We start from the raw sequence: 27,492 nt of genomic DNA, 5'->3' as shown, positions 1-27,492 counted from the left end.
TGGTGTTTCCTGCTTGGCAGGGGGTTGGACTCGATGGCCCTTGTGGTCTCTTCCAACTCTATGATTCTATGATTCGTACCCCAGCCATGCCTGGAGGGCTGCAACTCCCATTGCTGTTGTCCCAGGTCATTGATCCTGTTGGACGCTAGGGCGCAGTTTAGACAATCCAACATCTGGAGGCCCAACAGATCCCTTCTGAACTGAATCTTCCCTACTTTCCAATCACAACCTCTCTGCCATCCATATTTTGCACTTGGATGCAAAACCTAAGCCCCACCCAAAGCACTTCTCTGTTCTGTTTGCCTTTCCTCAAATTCGTCCATCCCTTCAGGTTCCTGAAAACAACTCCAAAGACATTTCAGGGCTGCCTCTGCCTTCTCAACAACAGCCTAGGGAAGAGGCAGCAGAGTGATGAGAGGACCTCCCAATTGTAACTCCAAAGACTGCATGAAACGCAGATCTGCCCCTTGGCAACACATCCATCCATCCACCCGGGACTGGGCTGCACATGGCTCTCTTTTCCTCCATTTAACTCTCTTCCTGGCCCATTATTAAAAAAACAAAAACATTCTGCATTTCATCCATTGTGTTAAGATGCTCATCAGAACATGCTCTTTCTGCTCCAGTGCGGAGACAGACCGGAATGGTGCCTGTGAGAGTTTCAAGAGATTTTCCTTGATGGAGAAGACTTCCATCAATAGCCACCACTCCCAGCAACAATAAAAACCCAATGTGTCCAGCACCTCACAAGGGGGCAAACATCACGGGGCCTGCTGGTGACTAAGCTATGGAAATCCTATTTTGCTCCCCTTCCTGAACCGCTTGCCCTTCCCCATCCCAATTTTCCCAGCGCTGCCTTCTGGAAGGCAGGAGGGCCTACCTAGTTTGGAGAAGTAGCAAAGCAAAGGCGTTTTCTCACCGCTTTGGCATTTGGTAGGTCATCTGGATTGGTTCAGGGAAACTATTCACTGTCCTCCACACCAACCTGGCTGGCCGCGGTGGCCGTTCCGCCTCTCCTCCTCCTCCTTCGCTGTTCTTCCCCCTTTTTGAGACCTCGGAGGAATCATTGCTGGCAAAGTATTTGCTGCTGTTTCCGCTGCCTGTTCGGAGACAGGTGGGTGGACACAAATGAAATGTGGGTTTCTGCATAGGCCAATCTCAAGGCAGGGAGGAGGGTGGCCGTTCCCCTGCTAGCAAATCCCTTTGGGCTTCTCTTTCTGTGGAAGCTGACACACACAGCACTTCCTCTCCTTCTAAGTTGTGGCCCAGTCACTCAAGAAAAAGGGGCTGCAGAGATCCCAAGGCAAATTCTTTGCATCTGTCTTCACAGTGGGAGATACTGGGCAGATCCCTCCTGTGCCTGAACTACTTTCACAGGAAGGGAGTCTGAGGAACTGAAGCAAACAGCAGTGACAAGGGGCAGTTTTTATTGACAAATTAAAGACTGACAAATCGCTGGGTCTGGATAACATGCACCTGAGAGCAAAAACATGAAATTGCTGAGGAGTGATCCTCCTGTGGATAAGGAACTTGTTAAGCAGCATGAATCAAGGGGCAGTCCTCCAAAAGGAGAGATCTAGAATCCCCCTAGGATCGGTACTGGGCCCTGTGTTTTTTAACTTGTTCACAAATGATCTATAGTTGAGGCGAGCACTCAGGTAGACTTGTTTGCTGTTGATGCCAAATTGTTCAAAGTGGTTAAAACAAAGAGGGATTTCTGAGGAGCTCCAAAGCGGGGTCTATGCGCAGGAAATTATAACATCACATTCAGTGTAAGCAAGTGCAAAGTGACGCACACGGGAGCAAAAATTTCTAATTTCACATATATGCTCATGGGGTCAGAATGGGATTGTAGCAGATAGCTCACTGAAGACACATTGATCCAGTGTGCAGCAGTGGTGAAAAAGGCAAATTCCACGCTAGGGATCGTTAGGAAAGGAATTGAAAATAAAACTGCTGATATCACAAATGCCCTTATACAAAAGTGTTGTGTGAGTGCCTTTGAAGTATAGTGGACGCTTGGGTTGCAAACGTGATCTGTGCAGGAAGCACATCCGCAACCCACAGAGCTGCGTCTGTGCCCGTGTGGGTTGCGATTCGGTGCTTTTGTGCATGCACAAAGTGTGATTTAGCGCTTCTGCGCATGCGCCGAAACCCAGAAATAACCCGTTCTGGTACTTTCGGGTTGGGTGCAGTGCGCAAACTGAGATCGTGCAACCCAAAGCATCTGTAACTCGAGGTGTGACCGTATTGTGTACTGTCTGGTCACCTCACCTCAAAAAGCATATTGCAGAGCAGGAAAAGGTTCAAACAGGGCAATCAAAATAATTAAGGGATGGAACAACTTCCCCCATTGAGTGGAGAAAGTGGATCAGGAGAAGCTCTTCTCCCTCTCCCGCAATACTAGCTGCTGGGGACATCAGAAGAAGATGAATGTTGGAAGATTCAGGACAGACAAAGGAAGTCCTCCTTCACACAGCGCACTGTAAGGCACTGGCTTGCCCCATCCATGGACTAACATTTGCCACCATCAAATATTTCAGGGTCTCCCTCTCGTGCCCAGAGTGCCTGCCTTACCTGTGCCACAACCAGACGTTTCGTTGGAGCTGGAGCCGTTGGACCCAGAGACCAAGGAGCTGGACTCGGCAGACCCACTGCCAGAGGCCGCTGAGCTACTTCCAGACTGGGAATCTTCCAGTAGCAAAAGGTCGAAGAACTCACTGGAGACGGAGTGGCTGTCATTGTTCACACTGTCCTCCCCGTCCTCATCCTGCAAAGGAAATGGGACAAATCCATCCACACACAGTCACTGCCGGGCTCAAGGAGAGATGGCGGTGCTTTCTGCAGGCACCCAGGTAGGGTCAGGATTAGCAGCTGGTACCAGCTCAGCTGGTTCTGAAAATAAAAGACTCCTGTTGCGGAGCCAGATAATGTGGTCACGCGAATACGGCCTGCGAGCCCTGCAAACTTCCTTAACCTGTCCTCCAGATTGTTTGCATTACAACTGCCAGAGTACTACAGACAGGCTGGCAGGGGCTGATAGGAGCCCGAAACATCTGGAGGGGTGGGTGCTTTAAACCAAAGGATTTCTCCTGCCAACAGAGACCAAACAAACTTCCCGCTGATGTTTCATATGGCGCAATGCAGCCACAGACGCGAAGCACATGGTAGACGACAGCACACAACACACACAAAGGGGGTCTCATTTCCACAGTCGGCTGCGCCCAACTCACAGCTACAGCAGCTGTATGTGCCTGGGACCCTCCACCCATCCAAAGTGCAGCTGCGCCAGCTTCCCCAGTCCAATCTGGATTCAGGAGCCAATACATTTTTTCCTCTTTGCCTGCAGAACTCAGATTCCCACCTCTGAAAACACAGCGGAACGGAAACCGACCCAACGCAGGAAGTCCCTGTTCTTCGCTCCTTAGCTGCATCCCTGGGAGACAGAGGGCGTAATTAGAACAACCACCGCCTGCTGTTAGGCGGCTCCCAAAAGAGCCAGAAGGACCAGGACAGAAAAGTGGGGGGGGGGGGAGGAATGAATCGCCATGTTTGCAGCTGCCGTGCCCCATGTGCAGAGCACCACCCTAACCCAAGCGGAATAAGCAGCATGGACTGCAAGGGATCTCTGGGTGGGATGCCCCACCACCGGCTTCACAAGGCCCCACAGATCTGTGACGGAGAAGCTCCTTCCGTGGCGCACGGAGCAAGAAAACAGCCGGGGTTGGGGGCAGTGGCACTCCTTGCGCACTATGCTATTTCCCCCCTGAATCTGCCACCATTGGCAGCCAACCCTTCCCAAAACCTGACCCGGGATCCCCCTTGCAGGAACTTACACACATGGCTCCTGTGCCTGCCAGAGGGGCCTGTGCTGTGCTGGACAGCTCCAGTGGTTTGGGCAGCTCTTCTTGAAGCAGGTCCAGCTGCAGAGGGGAGCTGCTCCGGGAGTTGGTGAAGAGCCTCTGGTGGGGCGGGTCCCCCGAGGATGCAGGCTGCTCTTCCTCGGCAGCAGACACTGGGGTGGAGGGGGGCGAAGGGTGCTCCATGGGGCCTGGCGCTGCCACGGGGAGAGCAGAAGGAGGGCCTGGGGGCATCATAGGGCAGGGGTAGGAAGCAGCAGAGGGGCAGGGGAAGAGCTGCGCAGGGAAGGAAGGCAGAGGGGCGAAAAGAGGCAGCGGCGGCGGAGGATACGCTGGGAAATTCTGAAAAAGGACAGTCATGAAGCCGCCCATGCATGGAGCAGGGAATGCTGGGAGGGGCTGGATGCTGCAGGGCAGGTAAGGTGGTGTGGCTGGGGCTGCTGCAGTGGCAGAAGGCGGCAAGACAGGGCCTCCTCCCAGAGAGGTGACAGGAAAACCAGGCCTTGCTGCATAAGGATCGGCAGGGAGGGTGAGGTTCGGGGCCCTAGGGTGGGGTCCCTGGGAAGCGTCCGCCTCCCAAGAACCACTCCTGCTGTCAGGGGAGCCCAGTGGTTTCTGGCGCTTGAACTTCCCCGGCTTGGTCTTCCTTTTCAAGCCCACTGGCCTGGTCTGCTTTGGAGAGACGTTGTCTGCGGAGGAAGAAGCCAAAGGCGGGGAAATTGTGAGGAGAGAGGGAGGCAGGAGGGAGCAGCACCCTTTGTTTAGGTGACCAAGACTGACCGTTCAAGGACAGGTTAAGCCAAGAGCGCTTTTGCCATAGACAGTAGGAGAGGCGCAGAAGCAGCACCGGTTCTCAGTTGAGGATGGAAAGCAGGCAGACGCACTGCTCATCCTAACACCTGCCTGACCCTAAGGCCCTCTCCCATCCCCCTCTCCTGCAGGCCTTCCCCCAGCAGGTGCTCCCCACCTAGGGGAAGAGAGTTGAAGCCCAACAGCAACTAGAGGGCAACAGTTTGGCAGCTTTGGCAAGGCGGCACCACTTTGTGGTTTCAGGTGCAGTCCTCTTGGCATACCCTCTTCTGCTCAGCTCTTGGGCCTGCAGAAGTCCTACCTGGGAGCCTCTTTGCTCACCCCTGAACTGCTTCTCTCAATGTGGCTGTCAGGAGACAATGCAGAAGCCTGGCCTGGCTCTTTGGGGGCCTCATTCTGCCCTCAGCAAAGCCTGCCTGCAAGAAGCCTCCTCTTCTTGCCGCTGAAAGACCCTCATTCCACCACCCGTACCCCCCGATGCATTTCTTAGATATAAGGAGGGAAACTCTCTCACTTTTCAGCCTCCTCTGCCTCACTGCTGCTCGCTACTCGTTCCCTTCCTCCCTTCTCAGAGACAGTCAATCCAGAACTACCTTTCACTTTGCTCTCACAATAAAGATGCGTCTCTGGCTGTGCCTCTGCTGCTCCCTTACGAGTGCAATCTGCAACCTAGGCTACAACTGCAACGTGGCACAGGCTGTATTCTTGGGTACAGCAGCAAGCAAGCTGGCTTCTAGCAAACTCATAGCACCCTGTTCCCTAGCCAAATAAAAGAGACTCCTCTAAGCCCCTAAGCTAAATCCTTCCCTAACACACACCATTCAAGAATACGGGGAGGGCTATTTTCCTGAACACAGAGAAGCAGGTTTCAGTGGCCTGTAGGGAGGAAAGCAAGAGCACTATGGGGAGCTGCCACAGCTCTGCCTCCCCCACCACTGATGCTCACTTGGTTCCTACCTTGGTCCTGGGAAGGAGGCTGGCTGCTCCTGGCCCCTCCATGATGGAGGTAGGCTGGCCGGTATGAGGACAGCAGGGCCCTCTGGCGGAAGCGGTCCACGTATTCCTGCTCCTTCTTCTGCGTGTGAGCCGACAAGACCTCTTTGGTCAGCCCCACTAGCCTGACTTCTTCCAGGGTGGCTCCAGCCCCAGCTGTGCTGGGCGTGGGGTTGGCCAGTGATGGCTCCACCTGCTCGCCTTGCAGCGTGGCTTCTTCGAGCGCCGTGGCTTCTGCGAGGGGTAGAAGGAGGACAGTCAGCCACATTTTCCCAAGGAGGCAGCCGACAACACTCGGGAACCTCCTTCTCTGCCACCCAAATATTCACCTAGTTGTTGTGCAGGGCTACCGGAATGGATTATTCAGGCCGCAAAAGGGGGAGCCACATGCCACATGGAAGGCAACTCAGATACCGTTTGATTGACAGCATCTGAATCAAAGTTATCCCGCCGAGAATCTGCTGCACAGGAATGATATGGGGAAAAAGAGGAGGAGGAGGAAGTGGTGGTGGTGGAGGAGAAGGCATTTGGGGCTCTTGGCTGGTTGGGCACTGGGCCTCCCTCTTCAACATAGGCCCAAATGTCTAGCCAGGCAAAGTAAGGAAGGCCAGAGGAACTCTAAGCACTGCTGTGCATGTGTGCTTCCTGGAAGGTCCCTACCTGAAATCAAGGTGACTGGTGCTCATTTCAATGGATATCTCCTATAAACAGGCAACAATTTGTCCTCCACAATCACTGAGTGAGGTTCCTACACCACTGCCAGAGGACAGGGACAGCATCCAGCTACCATCCTCCCAAAGCCTTCGAGGAGGGCATGGCTCACTTGTTTGTGCTGAGACCCCAAGACGGGAGAGCAGAACGACCAGCCCTGCCTGGAGCCACATCCGTTCTAACCGGATAGGACTTATGCAGGCAAACACCGCTTGCTTGGGAGAGGAGGTGGGTGGGTAAGCAAAGGAGCTCGGAGGTTTGTGTGTTTTTCTCAGGAGAGGAGCAAGATCTGTCTGCCAACCTACCTGACTCCGGGTGTGGGAAGTGGACAAGGGTGCTGCTGTAGCTGCACTGGCTGGTTGCGGACACCACGCTCAATGCTTTGGCAGTCAGCGCCAGGTCAGTCATTGCAGCAGTGCCACCCACCACCCTCGCTGGGGCCTGCTGCTCTACGTCGCCTTCCAGGTTGGGCGTCGCAAGTGGCTGGGAATCAACCAAGGGCAGCTCGGCAGCATCTAGTGGGAGAAGAATCATAGAAATGTCGAGTTGGAAGGGACCCCTGAGCTTCGTCTGGCCCAACCCCCTTGCAATGCAGGAATCTCAACTACAGCATCCATGACAGATGGCCATCCAACCTCGGCTTAAAAAACTCAAAGCAAATGCTTTCAAAGATACGACGTAACAGAAGCACAGTCAAGAAAAGCAAAGCTGATCAATCTAAATGTGGGGCTTTTGAATGGGAAAAGAGTACCTGGGTAAGAAGTCATTTCCACAATGCACAACAAGCGCTGGAGCATATTAGCAGAAACAGCTATTAGCACGCTACCACCAGGACCCACCAGCTGCCAGCAAATGGAAACCCCTTGAAACCTTCCTGTGCTCCCTCTCACCTTCCAAGATTTGCTTGTCATTCTGGCTTAGGTGAGCCTGCTTGTCGTCATCGGAGGACGAAGAGGATGCATTGGTAGAGGACTCGCACTTCCTTTTCAGGGCGGGACTGTTGCAACTCTCCAGGTATCTGCAATCAGGAGCCTGGCATGAGCATCTTCCTATTCTAAGTCCATGAATATAAGCAGGGCTGTTCACCCAGCCAGTCAGAATGGGAGCGAAGGAGTAGGCAAGTTTCAAAGATCAGGATCAATCCAACCCTCTGTTTCATTGAATTTATGCAGGTATTCTCTTCGCCCCCCCCCCCTTAATGGTCCTCTGACACTTTAGAAAGTAGGGAAATTCTATCAAGCACTTCTATGCTTAATACATTGGTCTGTTAGGGAGAACATAAAACACCACACTCAAACATACAAACAGAATGGTCTAATGATGCCAACAGGAGAGCAAACTTGGCGCCCCGTAAGGGCCAAGAGAGATCTAGCTGCTCAGCCCCACCCACTGACCTCAAGGGGGTTTTCTGTGGGGGTAGCTGCTGGTGCCTAGGATGATGCTGGGAATTACCTGAATGTAATCCTAGTTCCATACAGACACTATATAACTTCTGCCACACTACTAGAATTGAGTGTGGTTTTATTTTGATAAACGTTTCTATTTACCTTGGAAGTTGAACGGAATCTGTACCGGAAGTCCGTTCAACTTCCAAAACGTTCGAAAACCAAAGCAGCCAATCAGCAACGACGGAAGCCCTGTCGGACATTCGGCTTCCAAAAATAGTTCGCAAACCGGAACAGTCACTTCTGGGTTTGTGGCATTCAGGAGCCAAAACGTTCGAGAGCTAAGCTGTTTGAAAACCAAGGTACAACTGTATTTATGCCTCCCCCTGCCCCAACCTGCTTTGGGAGCCCTGAGGTTGTAGAAAGGAAAGCTAAGTAGTCCAAAACAACAGAAAAAGGGGAAATAACATGATTCACCAGAAAAAGCAGCACAACCTTATTCCGAGGGCGTCACAGACAGATCACTCTTTTCTTTTTACAATGAGGTACAGAAACTGAATTTTGCTGGCATGAGAAATGCCTAGCAGGGACTGAGGAGGAAAGTCAAGACTTCAGGAACATCGACACTTGCTGAGACGCCATGTTGTTATTACCTCATGATGCTGTCCATACAGTTAATTTGCTGATAGGACAGGACGTGGTTGGTGCTTCTCAAAACATCACAAGATTCAGCTGGTGGGTCAATGAGAGTCAAAGGGGGAGCACCCGGGTTTTGGTCTAGAAAATTGGGAGAGGGGGGAGGGGGAAAGAAAACATCCCTTACAATGGAGAGGGGCGACCACCACCACTTGGCCACTTGCCCCTGGTCTCAATGCCATTCCCATTGGCTCCAGATTATAATGTTTGTTGTCCCCAAAGATCAATCTGTCTTGGAGCATTTCCCCCATCTTGGGGCAGGCACCCTCGGCGATGCATCCCTTCCTCTCCCTGGCCATTGTCACCCCCATGAACTCACCTCCTGGTTGCTCTGCCCTGGGAGTCCCCTCTTGAGGCTTACTGTGTGATTCAATGTACAGCTGCTGACCCACATTCTTGAGTCTGTTGGCATCCACAAAGATCTGCTGTAAGGACATCTGGGGCAGGGGGGACAAAGGATGAATGAAGCAAAGGTAGCAATGTTGGTCCATAAGAGAAACCTCCCAAACCCACAGCTGGCCAAGACTTTCATTCAGACCAAGCAAGCCATTGCAAAGGTGTGTGGGGATTTCAAGTTCTCTTTGGGCCTCTTCAACAGGCAAGATGTTACACAAAAGCAACGGTGGGTGGGAAGGGAACAGTGGAACACAAACAGCAGTACAAAAAAATGGCGGGATGTTATAGCCATGGTCAGCTTGTAGACTCTCCCCATTACCGGGTATATTTAATGGCAGAGGGCTTCTGTCTCTTTGACAAAGAGCAGTTTACAAATAATTTTAAAATTAAATAGAATAGAATACCCATTGACTCAAACCCCTCTAAATCCATTTCCTTCACAAGCTTCCTTGCTGGTTAACAGGCAAGAGGCACCCCCACAACACCCCGCCCCTGTTGCCTGCACTGCAGGCTGGTTGTGAATGACCAGAGACTCACCAGTTCTCTCTGTATTTCCTCTGCACAGTTCCCATTGGAGTCACTGGAAGACGCCACACTGATGTAGTGCTCGTAAGATCCATTGCTAATAAGGCTTCCGTAACCGCTAGAACCGTTGCTATAAACAGGCTGGAAATAAAGAAAAACAGAGGTCTTCCAAAGTCTGGGAAGGGTTGCAGCAATCGTTCCTGTCAGCTGCATGCCTCTGGATCACACGGAGAGGAAAATGCTGACATGCACCCTGCCCCCACCCGACAGAAGGCGTCCCAGCTTGGAGCTGCATTCCCCTCCTTACTTTCAGAAGCAGCTTATAGATCTGTCCTTGGAGCTCCCAGATCTCCTTGTCAACCCTGTTCATCCCCTTGCTTCTTGCTGCAAAGACATCTTCATTCAGAGGGCTCCTGCAAAGCATGAATGGAAGCAGAGCATCATTTTGACACTAGATGAGGGAAGGTCTGTATCACAAGATTACAGGAGTGAGTTATTCAAGGAAAGGGATTAGCTCTGCAGCCGAGTTCTTCTGGCTCCCCAGCTGGATAATGTTAAAACAGACTGATGAAAGAGTAAACCCAGAGGGTTGTATCCAATGTAAGTCCTACTCAGAGTTGGCCCACTGTAGTGAATGAAAATGATTACCGTATTTTTCCTTCTATAACACGCAGATTTTTTTCTCCTAAAAAGGAAGGGGAAATGTCTGTGCGTGTTATTGAGCGAATGTGTGGTCCCTGGAGCCAAATAGTGCAAGGGGAGGCAAAAAAAAGCAGGCAAAAATCAAACCGCGCATCTCCTAGAAGGGAAACTTGAAAAGAGGAAGCAGCTGCTTTCCGGCATTCTGCCTCAGGGTCTTACTGCCCACCCACCTCTGTTTCCTTGCTGTGTTTGCTCAAACGGAACAAAGAGCAGGGAAAGCCCCTCCCCTCCAGGCAAGCAGAGGGGAAAGCTGGAAACATGCAGGAGGGAGAGAGAGAGAGAGAGACAGAGAGCGCGAGCTAGCTGGCTTGGGTGGGTAGGTGAGGGAAAACTTTTGCCTTCCTTTCCTCCCTACCCCTCTCCTGCATTCTTAGCCAGCTGCTTCTCTGCACACCCCTCTCCTGCTCCTTGTCCCTTCTGTGTTTTTCCTTCCCTCCCCACTTAAAATGTGGTTAAAAAGCATGGATCCACATGGATCCTCAGGATCTTTGCATTGGGTCAGCCCAAATTCACCATCAGATCACATAGCATGTCCATGGCTACAGCCTGCCCCCCAAAAATCACGCACCCACTGTTGCCTGGGGCTGCAATGGTGCAAAAATGTGGTTAAAAAGCATGGATCCACATGGATCCTAAGGATCTTTGCATTGGGTCAGCCCAAATTCACCATCAGACCAAATGGCATGTCCATGGCTACAGCCTGCCCCCCCAAAATCACGCACCCACTGTTGCCTGGGGCTGCAATGGTGCAAAAACGTGGTTAAAAAGCATGGATCTACATGGATCCTCAGGATCTTTGCATTGGGTCAGCCCAAATTCACCATCAGATCACATAACATGTCCATGGCTACAGCCTGCCCCCCAAAAACCACACACCCACTGTTGCCTGGGGCTGCAATGGTGCAAAAACGTGGTTAAAAAGCATGGATCTACATGGATCCTCAGGATCTTTGCATTCAGTCACCCCAAATTCACCATCAGATCACATAGCATGTCCATGGTTACAGCCTGCCCCCCAAAAATCACGCACCCACTGTTGCCTGGGGCTGCAATGGTGCAAAAACGTGGTTACAAAACATGGATCCACATGGATCCTCAGGATCTTTGCATTGGATCAGCCCAAATTCACCATCAGAGCACATAGCATGTCCATGGCTACAGCCTGCCCCCCCCCAAATCACGCACCCACTGTTGCCTGGGGCTGCAATGGTGCAAAAACGTGGTTACAAAGCATGGATCCACAGGGATTCTCAGGATTTTTGCATTGGGTCACTCCAAATTCACCATCAGATCACATGTCTGTGGCCACAGCATGAAGCACAAAAATGATACATCCACTGTTTCATTCAGAATGTTTTTTCCCTTGTTTTCCTCCTCTAAAAACGATGTGCGTGTTATGGTCAGGTGCGTGTTATAGAGCGAAAAATACGGTAACTTAGGGTAGACCTGAGTAGTACTTAGCTGGATACCCAAAGAAATCTGTTCCTGCTGGGGGAAAAAGAAAAGGAAACAACTAGCCTTATCTGCTAATGGCACACATTGAAAATGAATTTTCAGAATATCTTAGAAACAAAACGCTTTTCCAAGTAAGGAGCTCTCCTACACAAGGCCTGAATTAAAGCGGAGCTTGAGAAATGTCTGTGGCTGCCCAAGGAAGCCCAGACAGCCTAGAGGAGGGCTAAGAAAGAACCCTGGCAGCAAGCGGAGGGGGCTCATGAGAAGACAGTATTTCAACAATGAACAATTTGCATGCAAAACAGAAATTCTATGTCAATAATATCCGGCATGGCATCCTTTCTTTTGCTGCAGCGAAAGCAAATCTTAACGAGGTGTCAGGATCCTGCCCAACCCAAACCCCACGAAAAGCTTTTCTGCAGAAGAGGTCTGGGGCCTTGCACCAAAGCCCAGCAGTCTTGAGGCAGCTTGAAGAGCTCCATCTCAGATGCCTCACTTGAGCCCCCAAAAGCCCCTCTGAGCCCCTCCCAAGCCCTGCCTGGATCCCTGATTCTTCACACTCTCCTTCCCCAGCCTCAGAAGTGAAGGAAGCAGCAGACTCAGTGCAAAGTTGCTGGCCTGCTTCCCTGCCAGAAGGCTCCAGCACCAGGGTCTTCCTGGAAAGGTCTACTAAGAATCAAAAGATTCAGCTGCAAACGCCCAGCATGTGATCAGTCAGAAGTCAGCTGACAGCAAGAATCTGAATCCCTCAGTCTCCTCTGGGCTCCCTGTCTAGCTCCAGCCTCCAGGTACCGGCCACAAGCATTTCGCTAGCCAGAATCTTCCTACGTTTGGACTTTGTGGCTTATAAAACGATGCAAGTCAGATCTGCTCTGGCCATAGCAAAGGGGAGGTGCACATGCTTTACACACAGATGATCCCAGGCTTAATGCTTGGCATCTCAACAGGTCCTGGAGAGCAGAGAGCCAGAATAAACAGCAGTGCCTTAGCTTAGCACTCCTGGGAAATTGCTACTGCTGCACCATGCAAGATGCTGACTGGACCTGCTCCGATAAATTGGCATCATCTTTATTTAAAGCCCTTGTAACATGCCACATGCCTCACCATCTTTGTGTTGTATTAATGTCAGTCCTACTCAGAGAAGACCCATTTAAATGAACAGACCCAAGCTATCCACGGCAATTTATTTTGATGACTGTACTCTGAGTAGGACTAAATGCAAATTATTACACCAGTTCTATAGGCCTGCACACACAGGAGCACAGTATCAATCCAATCTGAATTCTCCTTATTGGCTCTGGGTGTCAAGGAAAAGAGGGCAAACCCCAAACACGCTGGCTTCAGGAGGCTTACGTTCTGACTTTGTGCCGCCCAATGATAAAGACGACCTTCCGGCTCCACGGATTCACAAAACTGGACCAGCTGGTATCCAGGATGACGTAGTCCCCGTTCTGAGTGCAGAATCGGATGGGCGAGTGCTCAAAGGGAGGGCGGCCCGCAAACTTCAGAACTGAGTAAAAGCCAGAGATAAAGACAAGGCTGGATTGACAGCAGCCAATGGAAGCACACAAAGGCCTGCCCACACCTAGTGGAACTAGCTTAATGCAAAGTTCTATCATTCTTCTCGGCCAGAAGGAGAGAGGTTATGGGGGGGGGGGGAACCAGTGGTAGAGTGTCTGCTTTGCATGTAGAACATCCCAAGTTCAATCCTCATCATCTGTCATCCTGGATAACTCAGTTGGATAGGGTAGAGCATGGTACTGATAAAGCCAAGGTTGCAGGTTCAATCCCTATATGGGACAGCTGCCTATTCCTGCATTACAGAGGGTTGGATTAATGATCCTCAGGGTGCCTTCCAACTCTGTGATTCTATGACTTCCAGGTAGGGTTGGGAGAGACTCTTGCCCAAAATCCTGGAGAGCTGTTGCTGGTCAGTGAACACAATACAGGTGTCTCCCCACTTACACGTGTTCTATTCATGTGTGACCAGGAGATAATTAAATCAATTTAAACTGCAAAAAGGGCAAAAACAGCCCCAAAAGAGCAGGAAATTTCAAAATGGCATGAAAAGAGCAGTAAAACGGTTAGTAATAGCAGGAGCCTTTGCAACTGCAATCCCATGAGCCTTTGCTTTGGGTTCTATGGCATGAATGAAGAGGTTAAGAAACAAACTGAAATAAAATCCAGAATGGGTTGAAGTTAATAAACATGCAGAACAAATGGTCTCCAAAATAGTCCCTTAGATGAGCAACTGGCTCATCTACAGGCACTACACCATGGAGGTGGAAGCCTCCACTTCTGGGGAGAGCGCGCGGAAAGGCCTCATTGCTCCAAAACAGCATCACCCTCTTCCCTGCATGTAGCTCGTATGACCATGGAATGGGAGTTGAGCAGGGAAAAACCTGCTCCCTTCCTCTTGTGACACTGAGGACACTCCCTCCACCCACATCAGGTCCAAAGGCAGATGAGAGACTGAAACTTACCTTTACGGTGAATGGCTACCATGATGGGTCGATCGTCTGGGTGAAGGTACTGCAAGATGGATGTCCCAAGCAAATCCTGGGGCAGGTATCCCAACAGAGGCACCGCCCTGAAATCGAGCAATGCAGCAGCCAATTGACAAAAGCACAGTGCAAACACCAGCCTTGTAAGGGAGCCTTTTGTGACATAGAAACTGGGGGGGGGGGGGCTTTTAAACATCAAGAAAATGGCACTATTAAGCACATGTTGGCTATGATCTCAGTCAACCACCCAGAAAGGCCATTCCCATCACCACCAATTCATCAATGTTTCCACCCCGGGAGGGCTGCATTTTTTCAGCTGTTCGTTGAACCTTTCATGAGTTCAGGGTGTTTTCAAAAGCTTTCAGGAGACAGCTCTTTGGTTACTATTAGGATAAGACAAAGCAATACACCCATTGTGTGGGGAACATCTGTGCCCTCCAGGTGTTGCTAGACTCCAACTCCCATTGCCACCTCGGACCCCTGGCCACGCTGCCTGCCGGGACAGTTCACAGGTGGAGTCCAACATGCTCTGGAGGGCCACAGAGTGGTGCACCCCATGCCTGCAACAGACAACGCATCAGCCCCTAATGGCATTTCTCTCTGGCATTGCCAGCAACACACCTCATATGTATGAGCAAGATAAAAGTCGTCACCTGTCATCCACCTCCAGAAAGAGACAGCCTGGGGTGTGAATGGTGGTGAAGATCCTCTTTTCTACAGGAATTCGAGGAGCTAACAATTTAAAAGAAAGAAACACCAAGCATCAATGATAGCCCAAGATCCACTTAGAGGTTCATGTGAACCCAAGCAACTTTCCTTTCTGACAGCGGACCCACAACACTCAAAACTTTCAGGAACTCTCTCTCTGGGTTTCAGGAGCCCTTCCTTATCAAAAGAGGCTGAGGAAAGAGAAGAGATACTGTTCCATCTAGAACCTCCCTTCGTTCACAAAATTAGATTAATGGCATTTTTATCCAGCGTTAGTAACTTTCAGAGCAGACCCACTGCAGTTAACGGATATGACTAACTTAGGTGGTATTAATTTCAGTGGGTCTACTTGGCTACAGTCCATATTCCCTTGCATGCTGACCAGGAAGTTGGAATGTTCTGTCAAACTGGCTCTCACACACAAGAATTGAAAGCATCCACCTTGTCTACATCCCTACACATCCATGAGACACACACAGACCATTTAACAGGGATGCTGGGTGCAATCCAGTCCCAAAGTTAACCCCCAGAAGAAGATGGAATGGAAACATAACAGAATCTAGCGTGATACACTTGGGTTTTAGCCCAGCCAATTTTAACTGGAGTTCCCCTTTTCTTGCCTTCATAGCCAGAGTGGATTTTTTCAGCGAGAGCCAAGCAACAAGACATCGGCCCACTGGAATCAGAGACAGAGAAGTTGATCAAATAAGGGGTCATCCGGAATGGGTAGTAGTGCTTCTCTCGGTCCTGACCTTTGCCTCCCCTGCAAACAAAACAACAGAAAACCATTGATTCGTCAGCTACAGGTGAAGTTTACTCCAAATGGCAAGGGATTGTCTAGGTTTCTGGCTAGAAGGAAGAGGAAGCTGCTGTCCTGTTAATTCACTCTGATGCTTGATTCCTTTGTCTCCTCTGAAGAGCAGCATTTTAGCATCAAAGTGTTATAACAGTAGGAACAGTCTACAGCAAAACGCTTCCTTTTAGTAAGAAACTGGATCACCTTGTAGTCCCAGATTCTACTCTGTACTACCGGTGGGGGGGGGGGGGGAGAAGGACTATTTCCAGTTAATCTCATAAAATGAAGCAGGGTGGTAATAGGAAGAAATGTCACCACTACCATCCTAAAATGCTTGGGCATCAACATGCACACAGAAAAGTTGTGGTGAAAATAGCTTGTAACACCCCTCTTCTTCCCATAATCCTGCATAGTACTCACCTTAGTCTGCAGAAAAAGGACTTCACTTGTGCATACTCATAAAGTGAGTCTGTAAGGGCAAAAATACATGAAGAGACCAACATTTGTTTATTAATTCTCCTCGTTTTCAGCATGCTCATCTTAGTGCCCTCTCACCCCCCAGGACCTACTTCAATAACTAAGATGGCCTTTTTGCCCACCAAGACCAGAAAAGATGGGAGTGGAAGTATATTTCACTCTAGCAGGCTTAGTTTGGTCAGAACTGAGTATATACTTCTAGAGTTAATGCTAAATACATTCCTTCTGGTAAATGAGTCACCATAGCTACTAGACAGCTGTGAAAATTTGTGCCTCAGACTTTTTAGACTTGTCTACCCATGTACTATCTGAAACCAAAGAGCTGCATTAGTTGCCAAATGTGAAATATATTAGCATTCTTTTCAGCTCTCCTATGCAACTAAAAGCTCACACTCAGCTCCCATTCCATGGTCAGATGAGCTGCATGCAAAGACGACCAACTACTTCTTTGTGCCCTTGACCTGCCCACCCCTCCACCCTCAGCCCATTTCTCCCAGGATTAGTCTCTGAACTTTCAGTGCTGCGAGAGTGTGCACAAGTTTTAAACGACATTATCTGTCCCCAACCCCACAGGCTAACTATGATAGGTGAGCAAGTCAAGTACCAGATGTCCTGTCAGATGACAGACAGACAGGTTGTCATGTCCACCTGTCAAAGTCCTCCCCAACCACCCAGCAGCCAGCTGGTGAGGAACCGCTGGAATCAGCTGCATTATCAAGTTCCAGGAGCGGAACTCAAGTCGGTTGCCTGGCCCAGTGGGGGTAAACTCAGTGCCCTTCAGCTGATGCTTTCTGCAGGGACTGGCTGAACAATCAAATGCCCTGTGAGGAACTTGGCTGCACAGCCAATTCAGTCACATCTCTACCTGTCCCATAAAGATGTCACAGGTGACATCAGGCGTGCGGAAGCTGAAACAGCCCCGCAAAATTGGGACATATCAGGTCAAATCTGGCCTGCAGATTGGAGGGTTCCCCCCTCCCCCCCATTGGGTTAGGTAGTCACTATGTGCTACAATATTGTAATAGCAACACAAGAATTACTGGTAAACCAGTTAATTTTCTGTGTTTAACTGAAGCACAATATTTACAACTCATTCAAGTGTTTTGCATTTTATACAACCTTGCACATGAGATGAAATTTCCCCAGGCAGAGCAAATCACCTTTTGGGGCCTCCGTATTCCAAAGCGGCAGGTGAGCCCGGTTGGTGTGAGTGTAGAAGGTGCCCACATCCTGGGGAGCCAACAGCTCTGCAAAACGGCAGGACTCCAAGCATTTCCTTTTGCAATTCAGGACAGAGGCGGCTTGCTCAGAGACATGCACGGTCCGCCCAGAGAGTAATGAAAAGATGGCTACAAAGGTGTCCTGGAGGAAAAGAAGCACAATCCTCAAGCACAGCTCGAACAGCAGGAGCCACTTGGCAAGCCAACAAGATCACAGAGAGACACAGGTGTTCAGTTTTCACGTTACAAATCGGGATCCAGTTGCCACCTGCCGCTTCTCAGCTACATGGTATGTCCTTACACCAAAGGCAAGGGCCCTTAAGGTCCAAGGGTCAAATGTGCCCTCCATGCCTCCCTCTCTCGGGACTCTCCTCAAGCCCTGCTCCTCTACCAGCAGCCCCACTCCATGCCCTCCACCAAGTGCTTCCTGCCTAGAGGAATGAGTCCTGAAGTGTGAGAAGATTTCCTGCTTGCCTAGGTGGAGGATAGAGATGGAGATATGCATGTTTAAGAAATTCTCTGGTTGAAATGTAGCCAGCTGTACAAAGCCAAGGGACACATCTCTTGCTCTGCCTTGCTTTCAGTTTCTGGCTCCACCTACTAGGGAATGTGGCCTTGCTTCATCTAAAAGGTTCCCGCCCCCACCTGATTCAGGATGGAGATAGGTTACTGACATCAACACAGAACTCTCGCGGCCTTGTGTTTTCCAGAGGCTGAGAAACAAAAGTGTCCCAGGAACCTGCGCACAGACAGATCCACCAACTCCTGCTCACTGCTTTTATCACTCATTAGTACTTCTTGGGAGGTCTCTCTCATCCCTTCTCTAAGAGTGAAGCAGAGATGCAGCTTTACAGAGAAGGAAGACAACAGCCATTTTGTGATGGTTACATTTTATGAAGCATCTTTGAGCTGCTGCTAACTCTTTGACCAGTACACCTGAAATCGGCAAAGACCCCCAATTAGTATTCGGGTCACTTACTGTGTTTTTGGGGGCATGCTCAGACATGATGGCTGCCAGCTCTTCCACTCCATACACAGGGGCATTGGTCTGATGTGCTCCATGCTTACCAAAAGCCTTAGAAACTTTGTTGTCAGCTGGTGAGGAGACAAGGGAAGCAAGAGGCAGAGGGGAGAAATCAGCAATGAGCAGGTGGCAAATTTGGGTATTTCTTACGTAACCCTGTTTGTAAAATGACCATGCCAGATTCAAGATCCCTTTCTAAGGAAGAATTCAAAGTCATGCTGTCACTGTACACCACGGGCGGCCAGTGGCCCCTTCCTGAAAGCCCAACATATTCTGTGTGCCCTCTCATAGTCCCTGCCTTGGCAGGTGCATCCCCCTGGGTTACACTGCTTGCTCATGTGAGAGAGCACAAGAGAGATGGAACCCAGGAAACTGCCATTATATGTGCCACCCTTCAGCACCTTCCAGAACACTGGACTCAATCCCCAACATCATACAGCCATGCCAATGGATGGGAGTTGGGGCACAGGCCGACACGTGCAGTGTGAGATTTCTTCAAATGCACCCACATACCTTGGATCTGCTGGACACACTTCAGAGCGTAGTTCAGGGCACAGAGGGTGCTGGCCTTGCTGCAACTCTCCACCTGCTCTGCAGGGAGATATTGTTTCATTTCCTGGATCAGCAGCTTCAGCTTTCTGTTATTACTTTGGTTCCAACAAAGCAGCTCGCTGCAGATGAATACAAAAAAATGCACAAAAGCATATTTTAGAAAGAAGGGCCTTTCTTAGGTGATATCTGCTTTGGGTGGGGAGAAGCTGAAAGCCACGTTTGCTCCAGCACAAAGAAAGGTTGCTCCTTGTGCTGTAAAGGAGGATCTGGAACTCTGTCATCTAACAGGACCAGTATGTGGGCAAGGATGGCGCATGGAACCCTATTTGTTTATGGCACTTTGCACATTCCAGGCTCTACGTTTCTTGTCACAAGCCCCATTAACACTTCAGACTGCCTGGCCCTCAGCTAAAATACCTGAGAGCACTGAAGCATGCCTTTAAAAGCCATTATAGCCCAAGATAATAGCACCCTCTGTATGGACTCCTATGCCCCCTCTTTGAACCCTGCTCCATATCCCACTTTCCAAGAGGCATGGCTAGGAGCATAGCCTTTTCTGCAATTGCCTCCAGAGCTGTAGAATGGCCTCTCTAGGAAGGCCAAGAACAATTCTTTCTTTCCCCGGGGTTTTTAATTAAAAAAAAGTATGTATTCTGGTGGCTTTTGAAGTCTCCTGTGGTTTAATTTACTTACTTGCTGTGCCTCACTATTGTGGTTTTAAATTTTTATTGCAACTCCCCCCCCCCCCCCGCAATGCCAATCATATGCACAATTGCGGGAAGTCTGCTGCTGTATGAAAGGATCTGTGGATTAAGGGATTAACCCACTTTTAGTCCAAGGCAACTGGCAGGCACCAGGCTGGCCAAGGCTGCATTAACCCAGTACTGCCTTTAGAAGGGCATTTCTGCTCTGCGTGGAGGAAATCAGCTGGCAACTCTTTCTTATTTCACTCCTGCCAAATGCCTTCATCCCAAAGCAAGCACTACATGGATCAGTGAGTTTACCCAATTTTTTGGGGGGTGGTATTGAGCCCACTCAATTCTTGGATGGTGGAGATGAAAGGAGGATGGAGTCACCTGCTCCTCCCTGGAACTTTGCATCTATTCATCCCCTAAGTGTCACTCTGTGACCACAATTTACAGGTCTATACTTGAATACCTCCAAATGTGCCCCATATATATGGTGCTTGGCTCCTAAATTCAGGCCCAGCAGTTCCTGCTTTCAACCTTGGGACATTACAAGCGCCAACTTTAGAATCAGAATGCGACTAAGCTTTTCACCAAACTGGCAAAAAGAGTTACCTGCTGCAGCTGCTGCTGCTACCACTGCCACCTACAGATCTGTCCTGCCCATCACGATTTCTGGCCAAGCTGCCATTTGATTCAAGGCAGTGAGTGCTGGTCCCGATTGACTCATTTCCAATGGAGCTGCTTTCTGTACTTCCACCACAACGTATCTGTGCGGCGGCTTCTTCGCAGGTACCATTCTGCTCAAGAGTATCACCTTCCCGGTTCTCAATTTCGGCCAAGTTGGCTGGCAACCAGTTTTCCTGCTGGTCCAAGAAGTCATCCTGGAGAAGGTCCTCATTCATAGTGAGCGGACAAAAGGCTACAGTAAGCAGGCTTCTATTGCCATGGCCTGGTCCACTGTCAAATTCAAGTTCTCCCTTCTAAGCCACCTTGAAAACCGCATGAATCTGGCATTAGCAATCGCCCCCTTTTCATTTTACTGTTGAAAACAACGTGTTCATGTGACACCTCTGGATGGGCACAGTGTCCAGAATCACTGCATCCTCTCTGTCTGAAGATGACCCAATGGCCCCAGATTTTTGTGGGGAGTTAGCTTCAGACAGCTCTCCCAACTAAGAGCTGCAGAAGCCTTTAGTTTCAACGACTCCATCTCCCCGTCGCCTTCATCCTGCAGTGCCTTCATCCTGGTGAAACAGAAGCCAAGTGGAGGGAGAGTGAGAGAGAGAAAGACAAGCTAATGATGATGAACATCTCCGCTAAGAGAGAAGAATAGCCCATAACCAGATGAGGATGGTGCATCTTACGCCTTCTGAAATGTCTCAGCACTGAAGCCAGACTGCTGCATTTCCATAACCACATCTGGGTCCATCAGAAGACCTGATTACCACTGCAGCCATGGGAGGGGGAAGCCCAGCACCCTGGCACATAATTGTCCCCATATTTCAAGCACTCCTGGAGGCTCCTCCTGAGATATGGAACTTTGACTGTGCTCACTGCACAATTACAGGAGGGAAAAGAACACCCAAAGAGAGATTTTGCTTTGGTGGATTTCAGCAAACTTGCTTTTTTCGAATATATCTTTGTGGTGAATAGCTGGCTGACCCCACACACAGAACCATCCCCGGAGTGTCACACAAGAGCAGGCAGAGCTTGGTTCTCAGTGCTTCAGTCAAGTCACTGCTGCTGCTCCACCACACACTTGCAGGCGGTTCACCAATACTTGGTGAACAGAAACTGGAGTCAACCTGCTGAAAGGCTGCAGGCAACCGACTCCCTTTCTAATTAAATTGAGGGGTGTTGCCACCTTGCTAGGCAGCCTCCTCAAGAAAAATGCATCAAAATCCAAAGAAAATGTAAGTGTCTTGATGATCATGTGTATCTAAGCTAGAACTCCTGAACAGCACAACTTGAAAGGTATTCTTCAACAAAGAAAAGACGAGTTTACAGTAAGAACAATAAATTCTGCTATAACCGAATGTAAAGGTACCATAAAAGGCTTTTTCAAATAGACCGTCCGAGTTAATACACCACATGCTAAAAAAATCTGGGCAAAAAACATGAAGTACAATCCTCAGCATGTTTACTGAAAAGAGAACTTTTGAAACTGCCACAGATTCCACTGCAAGTTCTGTTCACAACAGCTCCCAGCACACTCCAGGAGACACTGCCTTGAGTCTCATGCTCCTCTCCATTATTACATAATGCTTGTTAACACCCAACCTGAAATTCTTCTTATTGACTCATGGCTTGCTTGCCAAACCCAAGCAGAGGGACGTAATGTGCAAGAGTCCCAGCTTCACATTGTTTGCAGCTTTATCCGGGGACCAACGAAACAATACTTGTGGAAGCAAGAAATAAAATTCAAACAAAAAACAAAAACAGGACCATGTCATGTTTTAAATTGTTTGGTAAAAGTGCCTTTTGGCTGAGCTGCTTCCTTGGGTCACAACAATGACTGTTTATGGCAGGGGCGGGGAGCCTGTTGCTACTGGATTTCGGCTCCCACCAGCCCCAGAAGCCAGGATGGTTGAAAATAGGAGCTGCAGGCCTGAAACGTTTGGAGGGGCACAGATGCCCCACCCCTGGTTGAAGAAAATGAGCTCAGGGGGATATTCCTGGACTTGAGACTCTCCCTTCCCTTCCCCTCCCCTCCCCACCCAAAGACTCAAGTGCAGTTCAGAGAGTGAAAGCCTCCAAGGGAATTGTGGAGGCAAGGAATCCACACCTTATTACAGGAGTATAACCAAAGCAGGAGATTCAATCTGCAGATAAGTGCGTAGGTGTGGAGATGACCCCTCCATTGTGCAAAGTTGGACCAGCAAAATGGTCTCAAAAACCCAGGTGTTGCTGGGTTACAACTCCCACCCTCCCTGACCATCAGCCACGTTGTCTGGAGCTGGAGGCGAACAATACTTGGGAGGGACAGTCACTCCCTACCACTGTTCTACAGTGTTGTACAACACTAACCATTGGGCATTAACTTCTGCCAAGGAAGCAACACAAAAAAGTAAGGGTAGCTGTGATGGTTGTTAAGGGAAAAACAAACCAGCAAGTCCTCCATAGGGCATGACCTTTATTGGGGCAACCAAAATATCACAAAATAGTATGCAAGCTTTTGAGTGCTCCAGAACTCATCACCAAGCGAGATGGTAGACGGAGCTCCTCAGGGCTTCTCCCAGGCTGCAAGTTGGCCCACAGGGAGGCACGCCAATCAGGACCAACGTGCCACCCTGAATTCCTATTAATTACTTCCAGGGCATTTTTTCACTTGCTTATATAACACTAGATGAAGCAATGGAAGAGTGGAAATGATTTGCTAATTGTTAGCCTGGTACAGGACCATAAACACCAACATCTCCACCGTCCAACTTCAGCAGATTGTAATGTTTTGTCAAAACCCCAAAGTCCATACTGTGCAACAAGCTTCTTATTTTCCTATAACAGGGTGTGCTTCCTCTTGGGAGGCAGGATTAATAATTTTTTCAAAGCCAGTGCAACAGAGGAAAAGCAAGCTTGAAAAGCACTCTCAGAAATGCAGGCAGTGATGTCACAAAAGACGAGCAATCAACTCTAAGCAAGAAAATAATAAATCCAAGCTGAATAGGGAGGGGGAGAGGAACACTGCACAACAGACCTTTTCTGGCAATAGTCCTGAACAAGGTAACACAACTTGCATAGAAATTTCACACCAGATCTTCCCGCAAGGGATCTTGTGCACTCCACATCTTATTAAAAGGAGACTCTTAAATGAGGAGGGGCAGGAGGAGAAGCTTTTAAGTTTTCACCTAAACATGCCTGAAAGTCTCATCAGGGGAAGGTTGGGGGTTGAGTAGCACCTAGTAACATTGGGGGCATGAAGATTTGAATGAGGCTAGTATGAACAAAAGTGGGGGGAAACAGAGCAGTGTGCCCTAGACATCAGTGTGTGTGTGTGTGTGTGTGTGCGCGCGCGCGCGTGTGTGTCTTAAAATGGAGGAACTGGAAATAGTGTTTAACTGACAAGTGCTGAAGCAAAGTTTTGTGAGGAACCTACTCATAACTACCTGCACAACTACACAAGGCCCCTGGCTAACTGAACAGAAAGCAAATGAGCCACATTCCTGAATAATCTTAAATTATGGGTGAAGTGGAATTCCATTCCCACAATAGTCTGACATGGTAGCTAAGAGACCAAGCAAATTAGGCCTACAGATTTTTACTTTCTGAACTTTCTGGTGCCCTAGATTAGATGATGCAGAGAACATTGCTTAGTTTCAAAAGATGTTTTTGCAGCCAGCTGTCTAAATCTCTCCCTGCTGCCCCGGAATTAATCTGAAACACATGTCTTCTTGCGACAGGTGAAGACCATACCTGTAAAGAACTGTTAAAGATGAAGGGAACAAAGAGTGTGTGTGCGCGCACGTACATACCAAAATATTTAGTGGACATCCTACTCCACAGCAGGAAAAAGATCTTCCTTTAAACAGCGGGCCCTATCCCAATGATCCCTATAGCTTAGCCAAATACTAATTATTATTGTATATTATTATGTTTATTTATACTCCACCTTTTCCCCTGACAGGGACTCAAAGTGGCTTACGGATAAAAATAAGAGCACAGTAAAACAACAACAAAAAACTGGAAAACTAAACATTGATAGAAATCAAACTATATATACACAAGGTATCACGCCCCCCCCCATCCTGTGTCAACCTGTTCTCAATAGCCACCACTACAGTACGATTTGGTGGAGGAGCAGATACAAGGATGAGAATCATGGAGAGGCAAAAGGAAACACAGCAAAAATGCTTATTATCATTCCTGGGAAGTGGGCTGGGGGGGAGAGAAAGAGGTGGAGACCTGGGAGGAGTTCTAGACTTTCGATTGCAATGTTTAAACAATGGGCGCATCTTTTCACCACCACCGCAAGACACCGTGAGGCTGCTGTGCTGGTCTCTCCCAGCCCTTTTCCCCGCCCCGCCCCCCCGAGGTTTGGAGACTTTTAACGCAACCGAGCAGCAGAAAACGACTCCAGGCGAAGTTTCACCCCGTCCTAGAGAAAGCAAAGCAGCTCCCCCCCCCCCCAAAAAAACAACCCACAGAAAAAAACACCACAGAGGCAAAACAGATTTCTCCTGCTCCCTATCCTGGAGGGTCGGGGGTCTGGGAGTAAACGCGATCTTCAGACACACGATTGGGGAGAGAGAGCAAAAGCCAGGCAAGGAGAGAGACCTCAAGACAAAAGGGGGCCACGGCCGCAAGGAGCTTCAACCGGGGCGGAGAAACATTTCACTGCGATCCTTACGGCAAACCCCACCCTTTTATCTGTCCTACAGTTGGAAGGGACCCCAGGGTCATCTAGTCCAACCCCCTACAATGCAGGCGGGGCTCGAACCCACGACTCTGATATTAATAGACCCTCCCTGCTCTACCGACTGAGCTGAATTGAAATGCGTGTCTTTTAGGTGATTCCTCCTCAAAACAAACACCAACTGGCAACTCTTTACCTTTACTCCTCCCCGCTCCCCCACAAAAACGACCGCGTCCAGCCAAGTTGCTAGTCGTCAGGACGCACGTGGTGGAGGGGGGCAACCCGGCTCTAGGCGCCCCACTTCTCCCATTCACTCACCCGCCATCAGCACCGACCTTCGCCTCCGCTCGCTCTTTCCCCTCACACTTTACACACATCCGCGCAACGTGACAGGAGCCCCGCCCCCAAGGCCCGTAGGCGGGCGCGCCATCCGCATGAACGTTCTGATTGGACCGGGCCGCGGAGGGGCGGGGCTGAAAGGGCGGGGCTTTAAAGAGGGCCGGAGTTGCTATTGGTAGAGAGAGGGAGGAGCCCGCGGGAAGTCGCGGTTCCATGCCGCGTGCCTGAGGAGGGTGTCACGCCCACCGCCGCCCGCTCTTGGAACGAGGGGAGCCGAAAAGGGAGTTCTACGTGTGGTGTGCGCACGCGCACTCACTCCTCTCCCTCGCGCATGCTCGGGAGCGAACGGTGGTTAAGCGGGTGGGAGGGAGGCGGCTGCCCTTTGCTGCGCATGCTCAGTAACGGCCGCTTCGCCGTAAACATGTTTGCGAGGCGCGCCCAGCTGCTTCCTGCAATCTTCCTCGCAAGTGTGTCCTCTAAGGAGGGAAGCGGCTGTTCCTAGCGATCTTCTGCCCAGACGGCTTTGGCTGCCCATTGCCAATCTCTGTCGGTCTCCAAGGCCGCCTGGAAAACTCATGAGCCTGGAAAGGCGATTAAAAACAAAACAATTTCCCCCCCAAAAGTTCTGGTCCCAAGTTCAGCATTTCCAAAAAGGGAGCTGGTTCCACTTCGCAGTTTCCTCCTTTTACAAGATAAAACTTTTAAAATAATTTTTAATAGTTTTCAATTACAATCCGACAATAGCCCCATTATAATGTAGCCTTTTTAGGACCTGTCCCGTTCAATAACAATACCAAATTAGAAAACAATTACGAATATGAATCGTTCAAATTCCGAGTTACATATTTTAAGTGCCCCCCATGTGGTAAAATTGATGGTTTGGTGATTTTCTTTATTTCTGCATTCCAAAATCTTATTTCAATTACATTGCAGGGAACTTTTGAGGTTGCGGTTCAGATATTCTTCAACTAATTCAGCGAACTTCACAAAACTAGTTCGCTCCAAGTGCTGAAAGTGTCTTACTGTCGTGGGCTTGCCAATGCCAGAATGTTTACATTATTGACCTATCTGGGCTGGTGTGTCGTGTTTTGCGACAGAATATGCAACGTCTTTTTTCCTGCCTCTTATTTTCATCTGACTTCCCCGTTTCCTGCCGCCCCCCGCCTCCATTAAACACTGACGTGCACACCTTTGCCAACTCTGTTTGGAGCCCTTCATGCATCTGGTTAAGGGGGCTGCAGCCCACAGAAGCGCTTCCGCCAGCCTTTCCCCCTACATGGACCCCCTTCAGATGTTTTAAGCTCTCAGCTGCCATCTGCATCAGGCCACTGTGCTTGACTTGCATCTAAAACTCCTGGAGGGCCCCATTTTGGGGGATGAAGGGAAGGCTGGCCTAGGCCCCGAATGGAGAAAGCGGCTGTGGCCCCCCCAACTGCTGCCGCGCTTCCAACTCCCAGCCTGCCTAATGGTCAGGGGTGGCAGTGGAGGGTGACAGGTGCCACACCAGCCCTTCTGGGGTAAGAGGGGACCAGACAGTGCCTCCTATCCATGGGCAGGCTGCTGTGAAGGTGGCGTGGGGATGCTGCCAAGGAGGCAGAAGATCTGGCCTCCAAGGAGCTCTACACAACTGTTGCCGCCGCCGCAGAGTGAAATGCCTTTCTTGGAGACACAATCTGCTGCTCCTGTGGTCCTTCACCTTGCCTCATGGGTGGGCCAGTCCTGGTAGCAAGACTATTGCTCTCCAGCCTCTGCTTGCGGGCTGCCAGGAGCCGTCTGGTTGGCCAACATCGGAAAGACACCAGCATAGATGGACTTTTAGGTCTGCGGCAGGTGCAGGGCTCTTTAGGTGGGTCTACAGCTGTTCTGTGCACATGGCAACCTTACTAGAAGAGCATGCGCCAAGCCAGGATTGGCCAACAAAAAGAAGCTGAGGCTTACTGGCACAAAGTTAGCTATTAAAAAGGGGGGAGGGGGACCTTTAAAGGAAAAGAAGTTGCAGAATGTTAGACGAACCTTTTCCTGGACAGTTAGTCTGTCACTATCTGGAGTGACATGGCACTCTTTACTTGAGAACTTCAAGAGCCTTGCAGCTGGACCAGGCTGTTACAAGAAAAAAAACTGCTCCCTTTCCCTTATGGGGTACCCAAGAGCCCATACAGAGTCCTTATGTAGGTTCTCTATCGGTAGGAGAAAATAAGAGGCCAACCAGAGAATATTGAGAAGCAAAGAAGCTAGTAAGCCTGATCCTTATTAAACTGTTGCAGCAGGGTGCTCACCACCCCCCACGCAGGAGGAAGGAG

At 49.7% G+C, this 27,492-nt stretch overlaps 1 protein-coding gene across 6 annotated transcripts in view; it reads right to left on the bottom strand.

Annotated features, from left to right (window-relative positions):
- Positions 1-25,268, bottom strand: part of PER3 (period circadian regulator 3) — a 62,796-nt gene extending 37,528 nt beyond the window's left edge. For 2 of the 6 annotated variants that reach the window (XR_013841590.1, XM_079986800.1), the window contains exons 1-20: positions 25,172-25,268; positions 20,116-20,747; positions 18,776-18,933; positions 18,218-18,333; positions 17,179-17,380; positions 15,962-16,010; positions 15,366-15,508; positions 14,691-14,769; positions 14,017-14,123; positions 12,887-13,043; positions 9,684-9,789; positions 9,389-9,517; positions 8,775-8,892; positions 8,413-8,536; positions 7,265-7,392; positions 6,680-6,889; positions 5,628-5,897; positions 3,837-4,549; positions 2,578-2,770; positions 920-1,100 (exon numbers count right to left, since the gene is read on the bottom strand). Coding sequence is in view for 4 of the 6 variants with exons in the window: in XM_079986800.1 (XP_079842926.1) it covers positions 920-1,100; positions 2,578-2,770; positions 3,837-4,549; positions 5,628-5,897; positions 6,680-6,889; positions 7,265-7,392; positions 8,413-8,536; positions 8,775-8,892; positions 9,389-9,517; positions 9,684-9,789; positions 12,887-13,043; positions 14,017-14,123; positions 14,691-14,769; positions 15,366-15,508; positions 15,962-16,010; positions 17,179-17,380; positions 18,218-18,333; positions 18,776-18,933; positions 20,116-20,405 (3,473 nt within the window). In the remaining 2 variants the exon portion in view is untranslated. Of the gene's footprint in view, positions 1-919; positions 1,101-2,577; positions 3,437-3,836; positions 4,550-5,627; positions 5,898-6,679; positions 6,890-7,264; positions 7,393-8,412; positions 8,537-8,774; positions 8,893-9,388; positions 9,518-9,683; positions 9,790-12,886; positions 13,044-14,016; positions 14,124-14,690; positions 14,770-15,365; positions 15,509-15,961; positions 16,011-17,178; positions 17,381-18,217; positions 18,334-18,775; positions 18,934-20,115; positions 20,748-25,049 lie in introns of those variants that run through there. The other 4 variants (XM_079986802.1, XM_079986801.1, XR_013841591.1 and 1 more) reach the window with 4 other exon arrangements.
- Between the last annotated feature and the right edge of the window lie 2,224 nt (positions 25,269-27,492).

This window comes from Podarcis cretensis (genome assembly GCF_951804945.1).
Source record: "Podarcis cretensis genome assembly, chromosome: 8".
Taxonomy (NCBI): Eukaryota; Metazoa; Chordata; class Lepidosauria; order Squamata; family Lacertidae; genus Podarcis; species Podarcis cretensis.
This window is presented reverse-complemented; position numbering and strand designations above follow the sequence as displayed.